The sequence below is a fragment of the Petromyzon marinus genome, chromosome 48, assembly GCF_048934315.1.
Source record: "Petromyzon marinus isolate PM22_M1 ecotype Great Lakes invasive population chromosome 48, UKy_Petmar_22M1.pri1.0, whole genome shotgun sequence".
NCBI lineage: Eukaryota > Metazoa > Chordata > Hyperoartia > Petromyzontiformes > Petromyzontidae > Petromyzon > Petromyzon marinus.
This window is the reverse complement of record NC_133714.1, coordinates 1,648,636-1,665,484: the sequence shown is the minus strand read 5'-3', so window position 1 is coordinate 1,665,484 and position 16,849 is coordinate 1,648,636. Positions and strand designations below refer to the sequence as shown.

Genomic DNA, 16,849 nt, shown 5'->3' with positions numbered 1-16,849 from the left:
ATGGCGCGCACACCATGAGCGGTTGACGCGCGCGGTGCGACGGCGCGCAAAAGCGTGCCGTTGTTGCGTTGACAAGAGCGGCAACGTCATCTCTCCTCCCCTGACCCATATCGCTCGCCTCATCGCAAGGGAGAGCAAAAAGCAGCAAGAGAAGAAGGCTCTGGAGCAGCTTACAGAAGCGCTCACGAGCTTCGTTCGACCGCTCATCCGTCGCCAGCGACTCCGCCAGGTCAGTCCGACCCTCCGAACTCAAAAGACATGAGATGCTTCCACTCGTTCGTTCTTTGATTCATTTGGATGCAACTTGAATAATAAACAACAAAAAATGTGATGGTTAGAAGGCTTTCCCACGCAGTGTCGGTCGTGGAGGTTGTTTGACCATACTTCACCGTGCTGGTCAGTGCACGGTAGTCAAGAGATGGTCTAGAGCCAGTTCCTATACCGCTCGCAGAGCATCAATCACAGCAGCACTGCTCCACCACAAGGCAACATCAAGGCAAGATTTAAGTATCAGTAAAATACATTTTCAATTAATAAGCTTTTGTTCAGAAGCTCACATTGACCAAGCAATGAGTTTAAAAAATACACGTGAAGGGATAGGTTTGAGATGCAGTTGCATTTAGATGCTCTATAAATCTAAATGTTATTCTATTTTTATTATTATGACTGTGTCTGGGACACTGATCCAGCACCGCTGAATACCTGGGCTTGAACCCAGGCAGCTACCACCTAAACAAGTAGCTAGTGTAGTGCGTAAATTTTTTCTGATGACACCACCTCCTCACGTACTGTGCTGGTGGTGATTGCGACTCGCTAACAGTGCTTGTTCCAGCGGCCTCTGCGGCTACGTAGAGGATCTTTGTCTAAAGCTACCAAATGTTCTGGTTTGGCCAGAACAGTCCCAGCTTCAGAAGAGTTGCCCTGGTGTTCTGAACCATTCGCGATAATTTAAATTTTGACCCATTTTTGACATTTCTGGGCTCTTTCTTGACTCGTGATATTGGCAATTCGTGGAGTCACCTGAATAGTGGGAGTGGTTGGCCCAGGAATAAAGCAGTAGAAGAGTGAGGAGGCCACTCAGTGTTGGCAGGGTGAGCGATTGAGCGGGCATGGCTATGTGATAATGGGAGGAGCTGCATTTGTCCCTTTTGAGCCCATGTGTCTCAGTTGTCTTTCCGTGTTTGTGTCACGTGCCTCGTATTGCAGGTGTGCACAAAGGAGTGTCTCTGGCGGAGTCGGTTTAACCAGCTGCTGGGCTGGTGTCACCTCACTCTCTTTCTGCGCAAGCACGAATGGGTGCAGAGACACAACAAACCGGGGCTCTGGAGGTGAGCGATCGTTATTTCCTTGCACTTTACTGCGCTTGTTTACGTCGCTATCAAAACCAATTGGTCGCGTTTTTTCTGAACAGGGGAACTCATGGGTCCTGTCCAAACTTCACTAAGTCAACTTATTTTCTGTACCCTGCCACCTAACTACACATCTACCCGCATGCTTAGCTGCCTACCAATTACATAACCTCCATATCTTCCTCCCTGCTGAACCTACCTACATACTATCCTACATGCCTATTCGTCTATTTTCCTGCCTACCTACTTATATCTACTTTCCACCTCCATGTATCCATACCCACCCACCATCCCACCTTCCTGTCTACATGTATGCCTAATTGCCTACTTTCCTCCCAACAAATCCAGTTCTGCAGCCATGCAGGCAGAATTTTCACGCGCACAGTAACTAACATCCGCACGATCCGCCAACCTTGCCTGAAAAAACGCCGGAGCACGGTGTTGGACCACAGCAAAGACAACGGCGCTCTGTGCTTACAGCGACGGAGCCCTGGACTCCAACGTCTTCTCGCTGGAGGCGTCAGGGGTCGTGGTGGCAATGCCGGAAATCCCAGCCGCAGCTCGAGATGGCGCCAAGGAGACAGAAGTCACCAGGGCGGTGACGGCGCAAAAGTCCGCGTCTTCCCAACGCCGCGTTCTGGGTGCCGTAACCACTGTTTCCTGCCCTTGTCATCTTTACCCAAATTTTGTCCCGATTGTGTGATCGGAATCGCTCGCGTCATGAGATGAAGCGTCAACAGAATAGTGTGATGCTTCGTGATTAAAATCGGCCCACGGAAGGAGATATATCACACAATCTACCTCTGAGATACCTTTGGTCCACACGGTAGAGGGCAGCATTTTGCCACCTGTTCCGCATATGAGAGTAATGTTCATCGCATGGCAATATAATTTATTTTTTGTTCTCAGAGCTGGAATTTAACTAAATTGGAGAGTCAGATTTAATGTTAGGGTGCTTTTGTGTAGTCATTGGTGATCGGGCTGAAACCATGAACTCAATACACTTGAGAACCCAGTTTAATCACAGGCAGCCGCCTGGATTTGAAAACAAGACCTCAGCAGTGCCTGCTCAGCACTCTGACCTCTGAGCCAACCCTGCCACCTCTTTACTTTGTACACAGTATTTTTAAGTAATGCATATCTCTACACATAGAGGAGCCCTTTTTGTCAATCCACTCCTGGATGAGGGCTTCCCCACGCCCTGCGGGTCAAGGGGGTCATTGGACCGTACTTCGCCGGGTTGGTTAGTGCTGGTCAGTGATGGCAGCGAGCTGTTGGAGCAAAGAAGTACACACAGAAATAGATATTTCTTTACTGCCCTCTGCTGCTCAACACATAACCAGGCAACCTATAGTAATCCATAGTGCATAGTGGTCACCCATCCAAACTCTGTCCAGAATCAACCCTGCTTAGCTACTGATTTCTGAAAAGATTAGGAGAATTCCAGGTGATTTAGTCACAGGCGGTGGTATTGTCCATCTACAGTGAGAACATACATAACGACAAAAATCCCCCATATAGCCATAACAGACTGTTCAGGTAAGTGATGTGAGTGAGTACCTATAAAGGCTGGCACGACACACGAGGGGGTAGGTGGCCAGCACTATGCCCGGCTGCCTTTGTCTCCCTCATGGAGATGTTTACACATTGCACCAGGTACTCATTTGAGGCTGAGTCCACCTCGGGGAGCCCCCAGGCCAGTTCATAAAATCGTCACTGGTGTTGGCCGTGAGCGAGAATCGGACGCGGGTCACCGGGTTAGCAGCGCAGCGTGCTAACCACACACACGTGGCCATATTCACACCTTGATGAGCATTCTACGCCTGGCGCCATGTGTGTTGAGAGCAGCCATGATGAAGGTCGCTGGCAGTAACGGAGGGAGCGATGACGAACACGATGACGACGACGACGATGACGACGACGACGACTGTGATGGTGGCGGCGACGGCGGTGGGAGCGGGAGGTCAGGAACCAGCTCCGCAGACTCGTCGTACGGAGAGGCGAGGTCCAAGAGAACTCGGAGGAGCGCCGGAAAGGATGGCGATCCCGGGGCTTCGCTCGTCGAGCTGACGGAGCGCCTCACGGCGGCCTGCACATACCTTCGCAAGGCCGTCGTGAGTGTTTCCATGCCCCCTGTCCTCTCTGTACGAACTGTTACATGCTGATCCTGTGCGGTCAGATCTGAAAGAAAATCAAGAACCTAATTTGTTCAAAAACAACCATGTTACAGAGTAGATGTAGAGCATAAAATGCCACATCCTGTGGGGATGTCATTTAAAGGTGGTTAGGTTCATTGCAACAGGATATAGGAGCAATGTCAACAACACTACAATATTTCGATTTAAAGCTTTCGTGACTGCAGGGATTTATCTTCTTGGTTCTTTCGGTAAAGTCACGTAGAATGGAAATAAAATAATACAAATGAAACATAATAACATTTTTTAAATAAAACATCATAACATTTTATTATGTTTTATTTTTATTATTTTATTTCCATTATACGTGACTTTACTGAAAGAACCAAGAATATGAACACTACAATATTCATTCTTATCGCATCGTAAGGTGCTGTTGTGCAAGAGACTGCATTGTGGGATTATTTATATTATAGTGAGAAACATAAGTAGAGGAAAGAAAGGAAGCTCTTGAGCCCAGTCAAGGAGGCCGTCACACTACGGGTTGGGGGAAGGAAGTTCCAGACGATGAGGACAGCAGAGAGAATTAGCGACCTCCCACTTGGTGAAGGTTGACTGGGGGGTGGGCGGGGAGCATAGTGATTGGAGTGGAGTGAGATGTGAGGTAGGGGTTTGTGAGGGGAGCAGAGCGAGGTGAGAGGATAGTGTCAGACAGGGTCGTGTCACGGTGGCGAGATGTTAACTACTTCACCTGGTATGCAGGAATGCTTGGGTTCGATCCCGACCCTGACGCCCGTATATTTGGAGTTTGCAAGTTCTCCCCTTAGTCACCTGGATTTTCCTCCAGGTCATCTTATTTTCCCCTCCACATTTAGAAACATGCGTTTAGAGTATTTGGCTGCTATACATTTCCGCATGATGAGCCACTTTGTTTCACAATCATTTGCGGCCAGGTCGCTTCTGAAAAGAGCTATATAGCTCGCTGGGCCTTACCTGATAAAATAAAAATAGTTTAGTTTTATTTTAGTGTCCATGAAGAATGTTGAAGATGGCGAGTGTGATCCTGAAATTGATCTGGGATGGGATTTTGAGTCAGTGGAGGCATTAGAGTATCGGTGTGATGTGGTCTCATTTATGGGTACGGGTGAGAAGTCTGGCAGTGGAATTTTGGATCATCCGGAGTGTCTGAGTGAGAGAAAAACTAATCAATACAAATATTACTTTCCATTTTTTATCTAATCTAGATGTATATAGCGCTTTATAAAGGAGCTTTAAATCAATTATAAAATTGATGATTTGAAATGAAGAATTGAGTTATTGTAAGTGGTGATGTACTTTTGATGACAATAAAACAAGGGGGATTGATAAGGAGGGGTTGGGATAGGCCTGGTCGTAGCTGGGGGGGGGGGGGGGGTGACAGAAATCTGGGGGGCTGGAAAGTCATGAGGCATCGTTGCATCGAGAAGACAAAGGGGGTCTGCGAGGCACATGAGCCAGGAGGGGGAAGAAGGCCACCATTGACACTGGCAGCTGCGTGCGCGCGTGTCCCAGGTGCTCGCTCACCGCGGCGGTCACCGCTCTCTGCTGTGGGACGTGAGCCGCTCACTCCTGGACTGCGTGCGCTCCTCCCACGAGCCCCAGCGGGTGGAGGGAGATGACGGCGGTGGCGGCGGTGGCGCTGGTCACGTGCCGGCGAGGACCCAGCGAGAGGTCGTCTGGTTTCCCCTCTTTCTCGCCGCCGACTCGATGCTCGATCGAGTCACGTGGACGCAAGGACGACCCAAAGTACGGCTGTTGCAGAGCTGGCGTCAACCACGCCCCGTCTGTGGTGGGGTTGGGTTGGGTCTTTTTGGCATTGGCTGGGTGCTTTCGGCGTTACTTGAGATATACTGAATAATTGTTCCTGATGCCAAAGTAACAGCAAAAATAAAAAGGTATAATGGATCACAGGATGCATGGTAGATGAAGACTATACATGATGGTGAATAAAGCCTCGTATTATATATGTAGAACACTTTTCTCCATCAACTTTTGAATGAGCACCTCCTCATGCCATGTATGTTGTAGTTTGGTGTTGGTTGGGAGCATCCTGTGCAGTATATGTGGAAGCATTGCACAGTGCAACAGTGAGATTTGACGAAATAGAGTGCATTCTGAGTGATGTGATCATAATCTCTTGCATCTGTAAATCTCAATAAAATTACGAATCAGAGCTGCTTCATTATATAAAACGCAGCCCAACAATTCCAACAGCTGCCCTCTGGACAGCAAGAGGGCAGTATCGCAAATCTAGAGTTGTACAGCAGTGTACTTCTGTTTTCCCATGTCCAGGGGTCGGCAACCAAAACAACAAGAAGAGACATTTTTTTTTTATTTGGTAACAAACTGAAGATTTCAAGAACCGCAATGCATGTGAATACGAGACGGTCCTCGATAAACAACGTCCCGAAACAGTCCTGAAAGAGTCGCATGCAGCCGACCCCTGTCCATGTCTGTGCTCCTCACATTCGCCAACTGCACTGACCATTTTGGTAAAGTATGGTCAAATAACTCCCATGACCCGCTTGGCATGGGGAAGCCATCATCCAGCAGGGGATTGACAAAAACATGTATACGTGTACAACTGTAGATATCTCAGATTTATTTCATTTCACTTTTATTTCCCCGCCTCTTTAAGGACAACACTGTGGACGAGGAACAAGACTACGATGACGATGATGGCGACGGCGGTTTAGAGGGAGGCGATGCCGAGAGGACGGCCATGATGGACCTCCGATCGCTGGTTCTGCGGGCTCTGGAAACTCTTCATCGGCAGCGCAAGTGGGAGCACCTGGCTCATCTTGCGCTGCGTTTCAACGATCTCACACGGTGTGCATGCGGGCCAGATTTCACCAAAGTTTGCATCCTCGCAACTCCGCGTACTAGGCGCCATGTAGCATCGTGTTTTTTTGGTTCATTTACATTTTTTGTGATTTTTATTTCCTCAGTTATGTCCCGATTGTACCACTGGTGTCATGTAATGGGACGAAGAATCCATTGTTATCGCTTGCAGAACAGTGCCGCTATTCGTCTTATCGAGAACGGCCCACTAAAGCTGATATCCCAGAGCTACAGATGAGATCCCTTCGAGTGACCTCTGGTGCACGTAGTCAAGGACATACATTTCCCACCTGTATGAGTACAGAGCGGGTGTTTAGCCAAATTAAGTGCAGAACCAAATGTAATGTTATGATTTCTTTGCACGGTCACGCTTGAAAACCTGGTTTCATCACAAGCGGCTGCCTGAAGTTGAACCCAGAATCTCAGCCTTTGCCAGCTGAGCGTTCCTATCTATGCCACCTGGTCAACGTTCACAGGCCGTGTCCTAATACGAAAGTGTTTGAATACCCAATTCGATTTTTTTATCTATAAACTATGTTAGTACATTTTTTTAACTAATCGTGTAGCGAATGGGGCATGGTAATCACGTGCGATAGTTTTTCCCAACATTTTCCACTAAACAGTGGATTTTCACTAAATCAAATAGCTGCACTCTTGCACAGGTGCATTTTAGAAGAGCAGTGAGCCGCCACTTGTGTTTGTTTTGTCCTCTAAAGGTTCAAAGATAAGTGAAATTAATTCATGAATGATGCTACAAGTGGTGAAAGGGAGTGGTGCGCTTCAGTCACATATCGCACGTCCACATTCTGCAATTGTAACAATGTAATTGTTGGGAGAGCTTGCATGAGACATTCTGGAACATCCGCGATATGGCACAGACCTAGCTCCTTTGGACTGCCATTTGTCTGGAAATAAATTTGACTGTGACAAGGCAGTGAAATCAGTGGTGCATTCTTAGCTTAATAACCAACCACATAACTTCTGTGCTGCTGGTTTTAGGAGCGTGTGGGCCACTGGGAAAGTGTATTTTAATAGAGGGTGACTTTGGGGAGTAATTGTCATGCTGATGCTAACACGAGTACTCTGAAAAATAACTTTAGTCTAAACACCCTCATATAATGTGTTCACAAGTTATTTCCCAAATCAGCTTTTGAGGTCGTGATGCAATTGTATGAAGGAATATCCTTTGGAACAGCACCCGTTGGCAGGCCATTTGGCACCACGGTGGCGAGATGTTAACTTCGTCGCCTGGTATAAAGGAGGTTGTGGGTTCAATCCAGACCCTGACGCCTGTATATTTGGAATTTGCGTGTTCTCCGCGTGGTTCCGTAGCAGCATTTGTCCCTCCAGATTTAAAATCAACACGCGTTTAAAATATTTTGCTGCTGTAAATTTCCACATGATAAGCCACTTCGTTGAGCTATAATTTGTGACCAGGTTGCTTCTGAAAAATACGCAAATAGCTCAGTGAGCCTTAGCTGGTAAAATAAAATAGTAAAAAAATTGTTTAGGCGACATTTAGGTAAATCCGCCACTTACCACGCGTGCAGGAATCGTCACGCGGAGCAGGTGACACCGCTGCTCGTCCACGCACAGTGGCGCTTGCTAGAGCGCGTCAGAGACAGTGGCGGCCCCGAACCACCACAGCCCCACCTCCTCCTCCTCCTCGCCGAGCAGCAGGGCGGACAGAAGGTGGTCACCCCTCGGCTGCATCTTCACAGGGCCATGTTACCTTAGCCGTGTGGTGGTGGCTACGAACGTGGCTGTCTGTGATCCAGTGCTGTGGAGGCAGCAGCGAGGGTTTGTGGATCACCGCACACATGTTGTCAAACTCCCTTGCCTTGGGCATCAAGGAGGTACCATACCCTGGCTCGCCAGGAGAAGGTGATATTTGTATGTTGAACTTCTTCCGCACCTTACGTAGCCAACTGTGCTAATCTGAGGTTGCGGACTAATTGGACTATTCTCCATCTGTTTCCATTTGTACGGGGATAGAGTGTTGTCCCCTCGCACACGTGGTTTTTCTGCGGGTTCTTCGGTTTCCTCCGATGCGTATAGACACCAGTCATTAATTCCTATTCCCGTCCGGGTTCAACAAGTTAGTTCCAGTCGTAGTTCACTTCTTAATAAATGCAGTATTTAAATAATTATTTCTATGCGTATGTGACAATGTTTGGATAGTGTCTTGAGATGCAGTCACCTTCAGACGCTTAATATATCCAATTTGTATCGTAAAAATTGTGTTGTTCACTATTCAGTCCCATTCTTAAGCCATTGAATGAAGATGTACATTATTAAAAGCAAAGGAGCGTTTTGTTTTTTTTATTTAAAGCTTTCGTGACTGCAGTAATTCATATTCTTAGTTTTTTCGGTAATGTCACGTTGAAGGGAAACAACAAAATTATAAAATATATATAAAACAATAAAAAATTCTCACGACGTTTCGACCATAACTCAAACGGTCGTCTTCAGGTGTGTTGGTTTTGCATAAATTTATTTTTAAACGGCGCATTTATTTATTTATAAAAACGTTAGCACCACGCGCAACGATTTGGCAGTTTATTTAGGACTAGTCCATCTATATTCTGAAAAGAGGAGGGGGGAGACGAAACTTTTTATAATGTATGCTGTCTGAAAGCCACTGTAAGCGTGAACAATCAATTAAGACCTGAAATGGTTTATCAAATCTTTCCAATGATTGCTAAGATAGAATCCATCTTCTCGGTTGAAATTGTCTCTGTGCTTGTATATAAGGATAGCCTCATGAAGGAATCTCTCATGGAAGCCAGATGGCTTACAAAGAACCTCTGTCTTGAAAAGACAGAGGTTTTACTTTACCGAAAAAACTAAGAATATGAGCGTTTTGTTACTAAAAACAGCCAGGGTGAGCAGTGGTGAAGCGTTAAGCACACTGTGCTATTAACCTGGCTGCCTAAGTTTGATTCCCAGGCACGGCCAACAGGTGTGTCTCTCTGGTTGGGTTTCAGAGGACGAGCCAAAACTTCGTTGGAAAGCAGCCGATTGTGGCAACCATGTCCAGAGACTCCATTGAGCCAGGGATGCTCATTGACCCAGCGGGACGCAACTTATATGCAGGTAACACAAGATGTGGTCACACCTCAAAGACTGAGATTCCCCACATTTAGATGTCGATGTTATTTTTATTTCAGCAGGAAAGACCCAATGAGTTGTTAGGCTCTAGTTCATGGATGTCCTGCGATGGTACAGATGTATGTATAGCCTTTAATAGTCCATTGGGGCAAGTGCTGTTTGTGAGCACCTATGACGGTACAGGTGTACGTATATGTAGCCTTTAACAGCCTGTTGGAGCAAGTAGCTGTTCGCAAGCACCTCTGAAGGTCACACTTCACACAAACTCACCCACAAAGACAAAGATTTCACATTTAGCCCCATAGACTTCAGAAGCAAGTACATATATTGGCCACGTTGCCAATGCAAGCAAACTCTGCACTAGTTTTCATATATCTCATCAACAGAGCCAGGCCTGTTAAACAAATGCTATTGTGGAACCAGATGGGCTTGGAAAGAATACTCCATCTAAACAATGCAGCGTTTTTAAACGCAATTGGTCAGAAAGCCATAGGCCGATGGACTATAAATACCTGTTTTATTTATGTAGAGACACAGAATGGAGTTCTGCAAGTATTTATACTTTTACCCATAATGTTCCACGACAATAACGCATAATGAGTTTATATATAAAGAGATGGTGGGGGTACTGTCAGGGCAGAAATTAATGGTTGCATGTGCCAACCGTGCTGCAGCTGCTGGATCTGACCGAGGGTAGAAAGCGTCAGTGCGGTGGCATGAACATCTTTGGGTACGATGACATCGTGTTCTTCAGATTTTCATCTCAATAAAGATCGAACGATTGATTGATTGACTGGTCGTCGTCTGCTCTGTGTTTGCGTGCAGGAGGGTTGCGTGCGCGCCAGCTCGCATGCGTCCCTCTCCACGTCGACGATACCCTGCGTCGCTTCCGCGAGTCTCTCTCCCGCCGCCCCTATGCCCACCGAGCCCTCGCTCACTGCCGCCGCCTGCTCGCACTCTTCCTGGCGTCGGCGCTCGGTGGTAAACACCTCAGATGGGGCAGAGGAAAGGATGACGAATGACATCGCAGGGATGTCGTTCGTGAGGTTCAAAATAAGATTTGTTCGTAACTCTTGGGAAAATAGTAGCGTTACGACGTAGGGCGTTTGTAAAGCTACGAGAAATAGTACGGGTGCTCCGGACCACTCGTAAGTTGATCATAATTTATACAAATTAATAATATAAAATAGTTACACCATTAATAAGTTATTTAATCAGCCATAGATCGGCTGAACGACACGTATTTATGACGTCATGCCAGCCACGTTTGGTGCTCGTTGATGTCTTCCTGGCTGATGTGTGGGAGCGATGACGTTTCCCTACCATCCACTCTTACAAGAGTGAGAGTTACGATCTCACTACGACTCCCTCTTCAGCTTGACCTATCATTTTTTTGTATTATTGAATGGTGGAAGATGCCTACTGATTTTATATATGGCCCTTTCCCATTCCACTTCTGGATGAGGGCCTTCCCACGCATTGTGAGTAATGGAGGTTATTTTACCATGTTTCACTATGATGATAAGTGCGGGTTCAAAAAGGTGGGGAGGAGCATATAAGTAGAGTACAATGGAGTTTTATGTACTTATCTCTGTTGCCCACCACCTAGCCCCACAGCTATTCATGGTGATCGATCATCCAAGGGCTATGCAGGCTCATCCCAGCTGAGCTGCCAAAGTCTGACGCGATATGACAATATCGGGCGTATTCCGGGTGACTTGGTGTGTCTCAGAATGCCGGTGTGATACACACACACACACACACGTGACACTGCCCTCTCAGGTGCAGGAGGAGCGGTGGCAGCCCGGCGAGGCGAGGGCAGGACATCGGTGCGCGCGTCGGGCCTCACGGTGGCGTTCCGGCTTCCGGCTGCGCATAGCCACGACCCCGGCCCGCCCGACCTGGCGAGTCGACACTTCTCCTCGGCCGAAGACGTGGAGTGGCCTCCCCTTTCGCGGACGCAGATCAACATCGTGATTTCTGCCTACACCAAAACCGTGGGTGAGCCCTCACTGCCCGTACCAAGGGAGCTGCGTTTATCCAGCAGCCACATCAAAATAAATTCTGGTAGTGGGTTGTAATGAGCTCATAGTTTTAGGGGGTGCCACCGTGGCGAGATGTTGACTCTCTCGCCTCGTATGCAGGAGGTCATGGGTTCGATCCCGACCCTGACACCTGTACATTCGGAGTTTGCATATTCTCCCATTGATCGCATGGATTTTCCTCCGCATCCTCCGGTTTTTCCCTCGACATTTACAAAAATGCATTTTTAGTATTTCACTGCTGCTATAAATTTCCACGCGATAAGCCACTTCGTTGAGCTATCATTTGTGATAATCAGGTCGCTTTTGAAAAAGAGCTAGATAGCTCAGTGGGCCTCACCTAGTAAAATGTTAATCGTAAAAATAGTGAAATATCCCAGTTACGAATGGTTGCACAAAACCCACCCCAACCCCCCCCCCCTGCATAATATTGAATTTGGCTCTGCACATAGTTCGTCAAAATTCCAGTTCTCAGAATTCTAAATGTGCAGTGGACTATTGTGCGACGAACATTACCCTCATAGAGCAGAGCAGGCGCGAAAGTGCTGCCTTCTGTCGTGTGGACCAAGTCACTTGAAAGCATCTTCAGAGGTAGCTCTGATAATCGTTTCTGTGGGCCACTCCCTAACGTGAAGGGTTGCACTGCTCTGCGAGAGATCAGAATGCCATACTTGATGTCTTTCACGATGGCGATAGCACAATCGGAATTGTGCCATGGCCATTGCCACGGAATCATGCACCTCACGCATGCAGTTTCATGTTCCCATGGATGTTTCTAGTCAAACCTTTATTCGTTAAGTCAAATCCCATAACCAATCAGAGGCTCCCTCGATAGACTGGCTTGGCAGCTGTCCGTAGTGTTTTTGGCTTGTGCACTATGTGTTGTTTGGCATGATGTCTGACGTTTCGCTCTACGTGCTGGGAGCGTCTTCACGAACTGTCGGACTTCATGTCCAAAAACACACGGGCGACATCTTAGATCTGTGCAGACTTTGGCAGCGTGTTTATTTTAACCTGTGCCACATTTTCAGAGCTACTTGAGTCGGACAAGCAGCAGAGGTTGAGAGCGCATGCACTGCATGAGCTGGGGAATCTGCACTACCACTCTGGCAACACCAGGTACCACGTGGATCCCACAGCGCCCCTCCACACGTGACAAGCTCCCAGAGATACTAGCACACTGCCTATCATCGGTCAAACATTCGTATCATAGACTCCCATGTCAGTCACAGGTATATTGCTGTAGATATACAGCTCCTTATGAATCCACTGCTGGACAAGGGCTTCCCTACACTGTGTGGTTTGTTGGGGTTATTTAACCATACTTCCCCACGGTGGTCAGTGGAGGTTTGTGAAAGCGGGGAGCAAAGATGGTACAGTACAACAGTGGATTTTGCCGCAATGCCCTCTGTTGCCCACCATGCAGCTGCCTATGACAGCCTGGCGTGCATTGTGATTACTCAATACCGGGTGATTTGGTCATAGCGTATCTCAAAAGGCTCCTTAATTACAAGTATCGTGTCCAAATGCCAGCTAATGGCCGAGTCGCCTTTGAAAAAGAGCTGCTTAGTTCAATGGAATTTACACGGGAAATAAACTTATGAAATTTCTCGTAATTATATGCGAAAAAATATTGTTTTATTCACGATGTAAATTCACCAGATAAATAATAGCCGTTTTTTGTGTGTGTAATTATAGAAGCCTAGTAATCTAAATGCATACAATTGTGACCCACAGGAAACAAAATAATTCTTGATCATGGCGATGATAGTGATGATGATTTTGGTAATGTTTGTGGTATCGATTATTGTTTAGGTATATATTTTAAAAGTTTTCTCGTACGGCTATGATGATCATGTTGAACATACTGCTGTGGATGACGATGGGGATACCAGTGGTGGTCATGCTACTTGCTCCCAGTGCCGCACCTCTGACAGAGGTGGTTATGATATTAATGTTGTAGCTGACGGTGATGTTGCTGCTGCTGTCTCTAATGATCATGATGATATTCACAATAATGATGATCCTCTTATAGCTGCTGCTGGTGATGACGATCTTAATGATAATAATGATGATGATGATTATGTTGCTGAAGTTGGTGCTGTAGATGATTGTGACACAACTGCTGCTGATGATGATGATAACATTGATGATGAAGATGATAATGCCGCTGTTGATAATGTTAATTATTATGATAATAATGATGATGTTGTTGATTCTGTACCAGGGCTGCATTCACTTGCTGGTCTCAGGCTCTCGATGCGGCGCTGGGCATCAGCGACTGTCTCGGGAGCTGGAGCGACGCCGTGGCACGGGTGGCCGGGAAGGAGGCTTCGGGCGACGCCAGCTCTGTGCTTCTCCGTCTGGGCGGCGTACGCGGGTGCCTGCTAGCGGCAGTGCTCGCCTCAAAGATCGCGCAGTGAGAGACCGGCACGACCCGAATGCCCTGCTCTCCCTGACCTCCACCCCTCCCCCACCCCCTCGACTTTGTTTACTCAAAGTTGCTCGTATCATTTTAACTCTGAAGGTTTAAAGCATTATTAATGGGTCAGTGTCTCACTGCCTGCCTGTAACAAGCGAGGCACAGTCACTCCCGTAAAGATGATCCAATATGGACAATATGTAAAGTTATTCAGGAATTAGTTTAGAGAAACTGTTCAAATCGATAAGAAGGTTTCCCACAAATTAGGTGACACAAAACCAACGTTAATATAATTATTTGCCAGTAAGCAAATGATATTGCCCTCAACTAAATACTTCTGAAGCGAAACACGTGTTGGCACATGTTACATAATGCATGCACAAAGCATAATTGTTCTTCCTTGTTATGTTTGTGACTACCTTTGGTTGTACCTTTGGTGCCATCTATCTAATGCGTCATGTGTACGTAGTGGCTCATTATTGTCGTATTTTTGGTTCTCGAGTTAAAAGCGTAATTGTAGTAACACATATTTTTATACATCAATAACAGTACGTTGATGATGATGATGATGAATAAAACGAAATATTTTAGCAATTCGATGAAACTAAAATCCTCTAATCCATGCTTGAATAAACTGTGGCCAGTCCGCGCAGACCTTTTGACAGTTATTTCTCCGTATGTATCCACACCTCCGATTAGCACGGTTGGTTACGTACGGTGCAAATTAAGTTCAACACACATACATATATACACCGTGTTTGTCTGGATACTCCAGTCACCTGCCACTTGAGTAACCCTCATTATTTAACACAGGACTCGGACAAACATCCCAATGCAGCACTCTCCCGCATTGGGATGTTTGGCTTTTGTGGAATAATTAATTCACGTGCTTATTATTTCCTCTCCTACAGGTTCATCCTAACAGCAGACTTTGCCGTGAGGATACGGTGCAGTGTACTGTCATCGATGCTGTTTAAGGTACAAGACCGTGACAACTGATTACAAACGAAATGATGATTATTTCACCTAAAGTGAAATCTCACTGCTTCTGTACACTGTCTTGAGATGTTGTTCCATCGCTGTGTAAATCCACAGTGTGTTCTATTGTATAGTTGGCACACACGGCATGGCCTGAAATATTAATTTAAGGCCATACCGAGTGTGCCTGTTGCTAACCGGGTGTGCCTGTTGCTGGACTATTCACTTACTCGTGTGACGAGAATCAGAATTTTATCTTTAGTCATTCTGGAGAAATCTGATGAGCTATGAAGCTCTTTTCAACAGATGTCCAGTAGAAGTCGCTCAGAAAGTTACAACAACAAACAATACAAAAAAGATTGGAGTGCAAAGTATAGGAAACGTAAGCAAATCACAAAAATAAAATAAGTACAAATTGCTAAAGTTTATCAACTCCTGCCGACCGGACATGAGAGGTCAGGTGTCAACTGTGTAGCCTGGTCAAGGCTCTAAAGTCCGATAGTGGGGATGATCCGCTGGTAAGTGTGCTCCTTGGTACACAGTATCGGCTGTGCAACAAGGGGAAGATCCTGAAGCCGGATGGTGGTGGTGGTGGTAGAGCAACTGTGGGACTGAACATTAAGCAAAATACACTGCCAAAAAAGGGAATAAAATACATCTAACAGACATTTTGGGGCTATGGTCCTTATTCGTAGAGTTTGGGGTATTGCCTGCACAACCGCTGCAAGGTATAGCAGAAGGAAAAATGTGATGGTGAGGTGTGCTGGCACGAACAACGTTCTCTGCAATGTGACCCCTTGACCTTGCTGTGGAACCTGCCCCCAGGCCATCTTTCGCGCATCTCTCCCGCACCCGAAGGCGGACGTGGACTACGCTCGCTACGAGGTTGACGGCGGTCAAGGTTCGCCGGTACCCGGGGTCGAGCCGCTGACGCCGTCGCCCACGCCGAGCGGCGGAAGCCTCGACGTGGGGACCATCGTGAGCTGCCTGAGCTTCCTGGCTAGGCACCTGCACCGCGCCGGCCTCCTGCTGCCGGTGAGCTCCGTACAACAGCACCGACCCCGACCGGCGGCTCCGTTGGAGAGACGCACAACGCTCCGGTCCACAGAGACGTCATTTATACGATGCCGCTTGGCGAACGTTTGACTGATTAAGCGCATCGGACGGCCGATAGTGAGAGACGGAAAGAGGAAAATGTGGGGTTAGAGAATTGCGCAAGTTGGCGGTGGCATCATACTGACTGGAGATATGTGCGCTTGACATTTCTCTTGAGAGACAGGAAGAGAGAAAAATATGCGGATCAGAGAGCAAATGCAAGTTAGAGACAGGACGTTGACTGTTAAGAATATTAAGCGGACTTGCACAGGATACTTCACTAGAAGATGGTGGTACCTTCGGACTGCACATGTCCTCCCTCTGGCTCAGTACTACCAATGGATTTGAGCACTTAGCCATCACGCATAATGTGAAACCACTAAGACTTGTATGCAAGAATTTACTGTGAGGGCAATAATGATAAACAAGCTTTGCCCCTGCATGTGTTTGATTTTTTTTTAACCAGGTCCTTCCACTGCTGGCCCTGTATCAACACCTCGTGTGCTCCATCTGCCGGGACGTGCAGCGGAGTGTGGAGGGCAGGCTCCTCAAGGTAAGACCAAGGTTATAAAATCGATTCTCAACCTGTGAGTTTAACTCGCAGCCTTTCTGATGGTCCTGGGCTCTATCACCACTGTTGCCACCCACTGAATAAAATAAAATTATAATTCACAGCCCCTTTCAATCCGCTGCTGGATTAATGCCTCCCCACACCCTGTCGATTGTGGGGATTGTTTGACCACGCTTCAACTTGCTGGTCAGTATGGGTTGGTGAAGTGGGTTATAGCCATCGATGGAAATCGAACCACTTGTAACCAGGTTCATTGTACAGAACGC

The 16,849-nt window shown here is 47.0% G+C and overlaps 1 protein-coding gene across 2 annotated transcripts in view; it reads left to right on the top strand.

Moving 5' to 3' along the window:
• The window catches only part of CFAP54 (cilia and flagella associated protein 54), an 82,381-nt gene that overhangs the window by 32,452 nt on the left and 33,080 nt on the right, over positions 1 to 16,849 (top strand). For both annotated transcript variants that reach the window (XM_076074435.1, XM_032972396.2), the window contains exons 34-48: positions 130 to 229; positions 1,207 to 1,328; positions 1,830 to 1,990; positions 3,198 to 3,463; positions 5,036 to 5,269; positions 6,162 to 6,352; positions 7,915 to 8,056; positions 9,352 to 9,460; positions 10,301 to 10,456; positions 11,258 to 11,476; positions 12,549 to 12,636; positions 13,745 to 13,936; positions 14,851 to 14,917; positions 15,743 to 15,952; positions 16,479 to 16,565. In XM_076074435.1, coding sequence (XP_075930550.1) covers positions 130 to 229; positions 1,207 to 1,328; positions 1,830 to 1,990; positions 3,198 to 3,463; positions 5,036 to 5,269; positions 6,162 to 6,352; positions 7,915 to 8,056; positions 9,352 to 9,460; positions 10,301 to 10,456; positions 11,258 to 11,476; positions 12,549 to 12,636; positions 13,745 to 13,936; positions 14,851 to 14,917; positions 15,743 to 15,952; positions 16,479 to 16,565 — 2,344 coding nt within the window. The remainder of the gene's footprint in view (positions 1 to 129; positions 230 to 1,206; positions 1,329 to 1,829; positions 1,991 to 3,197; positions 3,464 to 5,035; positions 5,270 to 6,161; positions 6,353 to 7,914; positions 8,057 to 9,351; positions 9,461 to 10,300; positions 10,457 to 11,257; positions 11,477 to 12,548; positions 12,637 to 13,744; positions 13,937 to 14,850; positions 14,918 to 15,742; positions 15,953 to 16,478; positions 16,566 to 16,849) is intronic.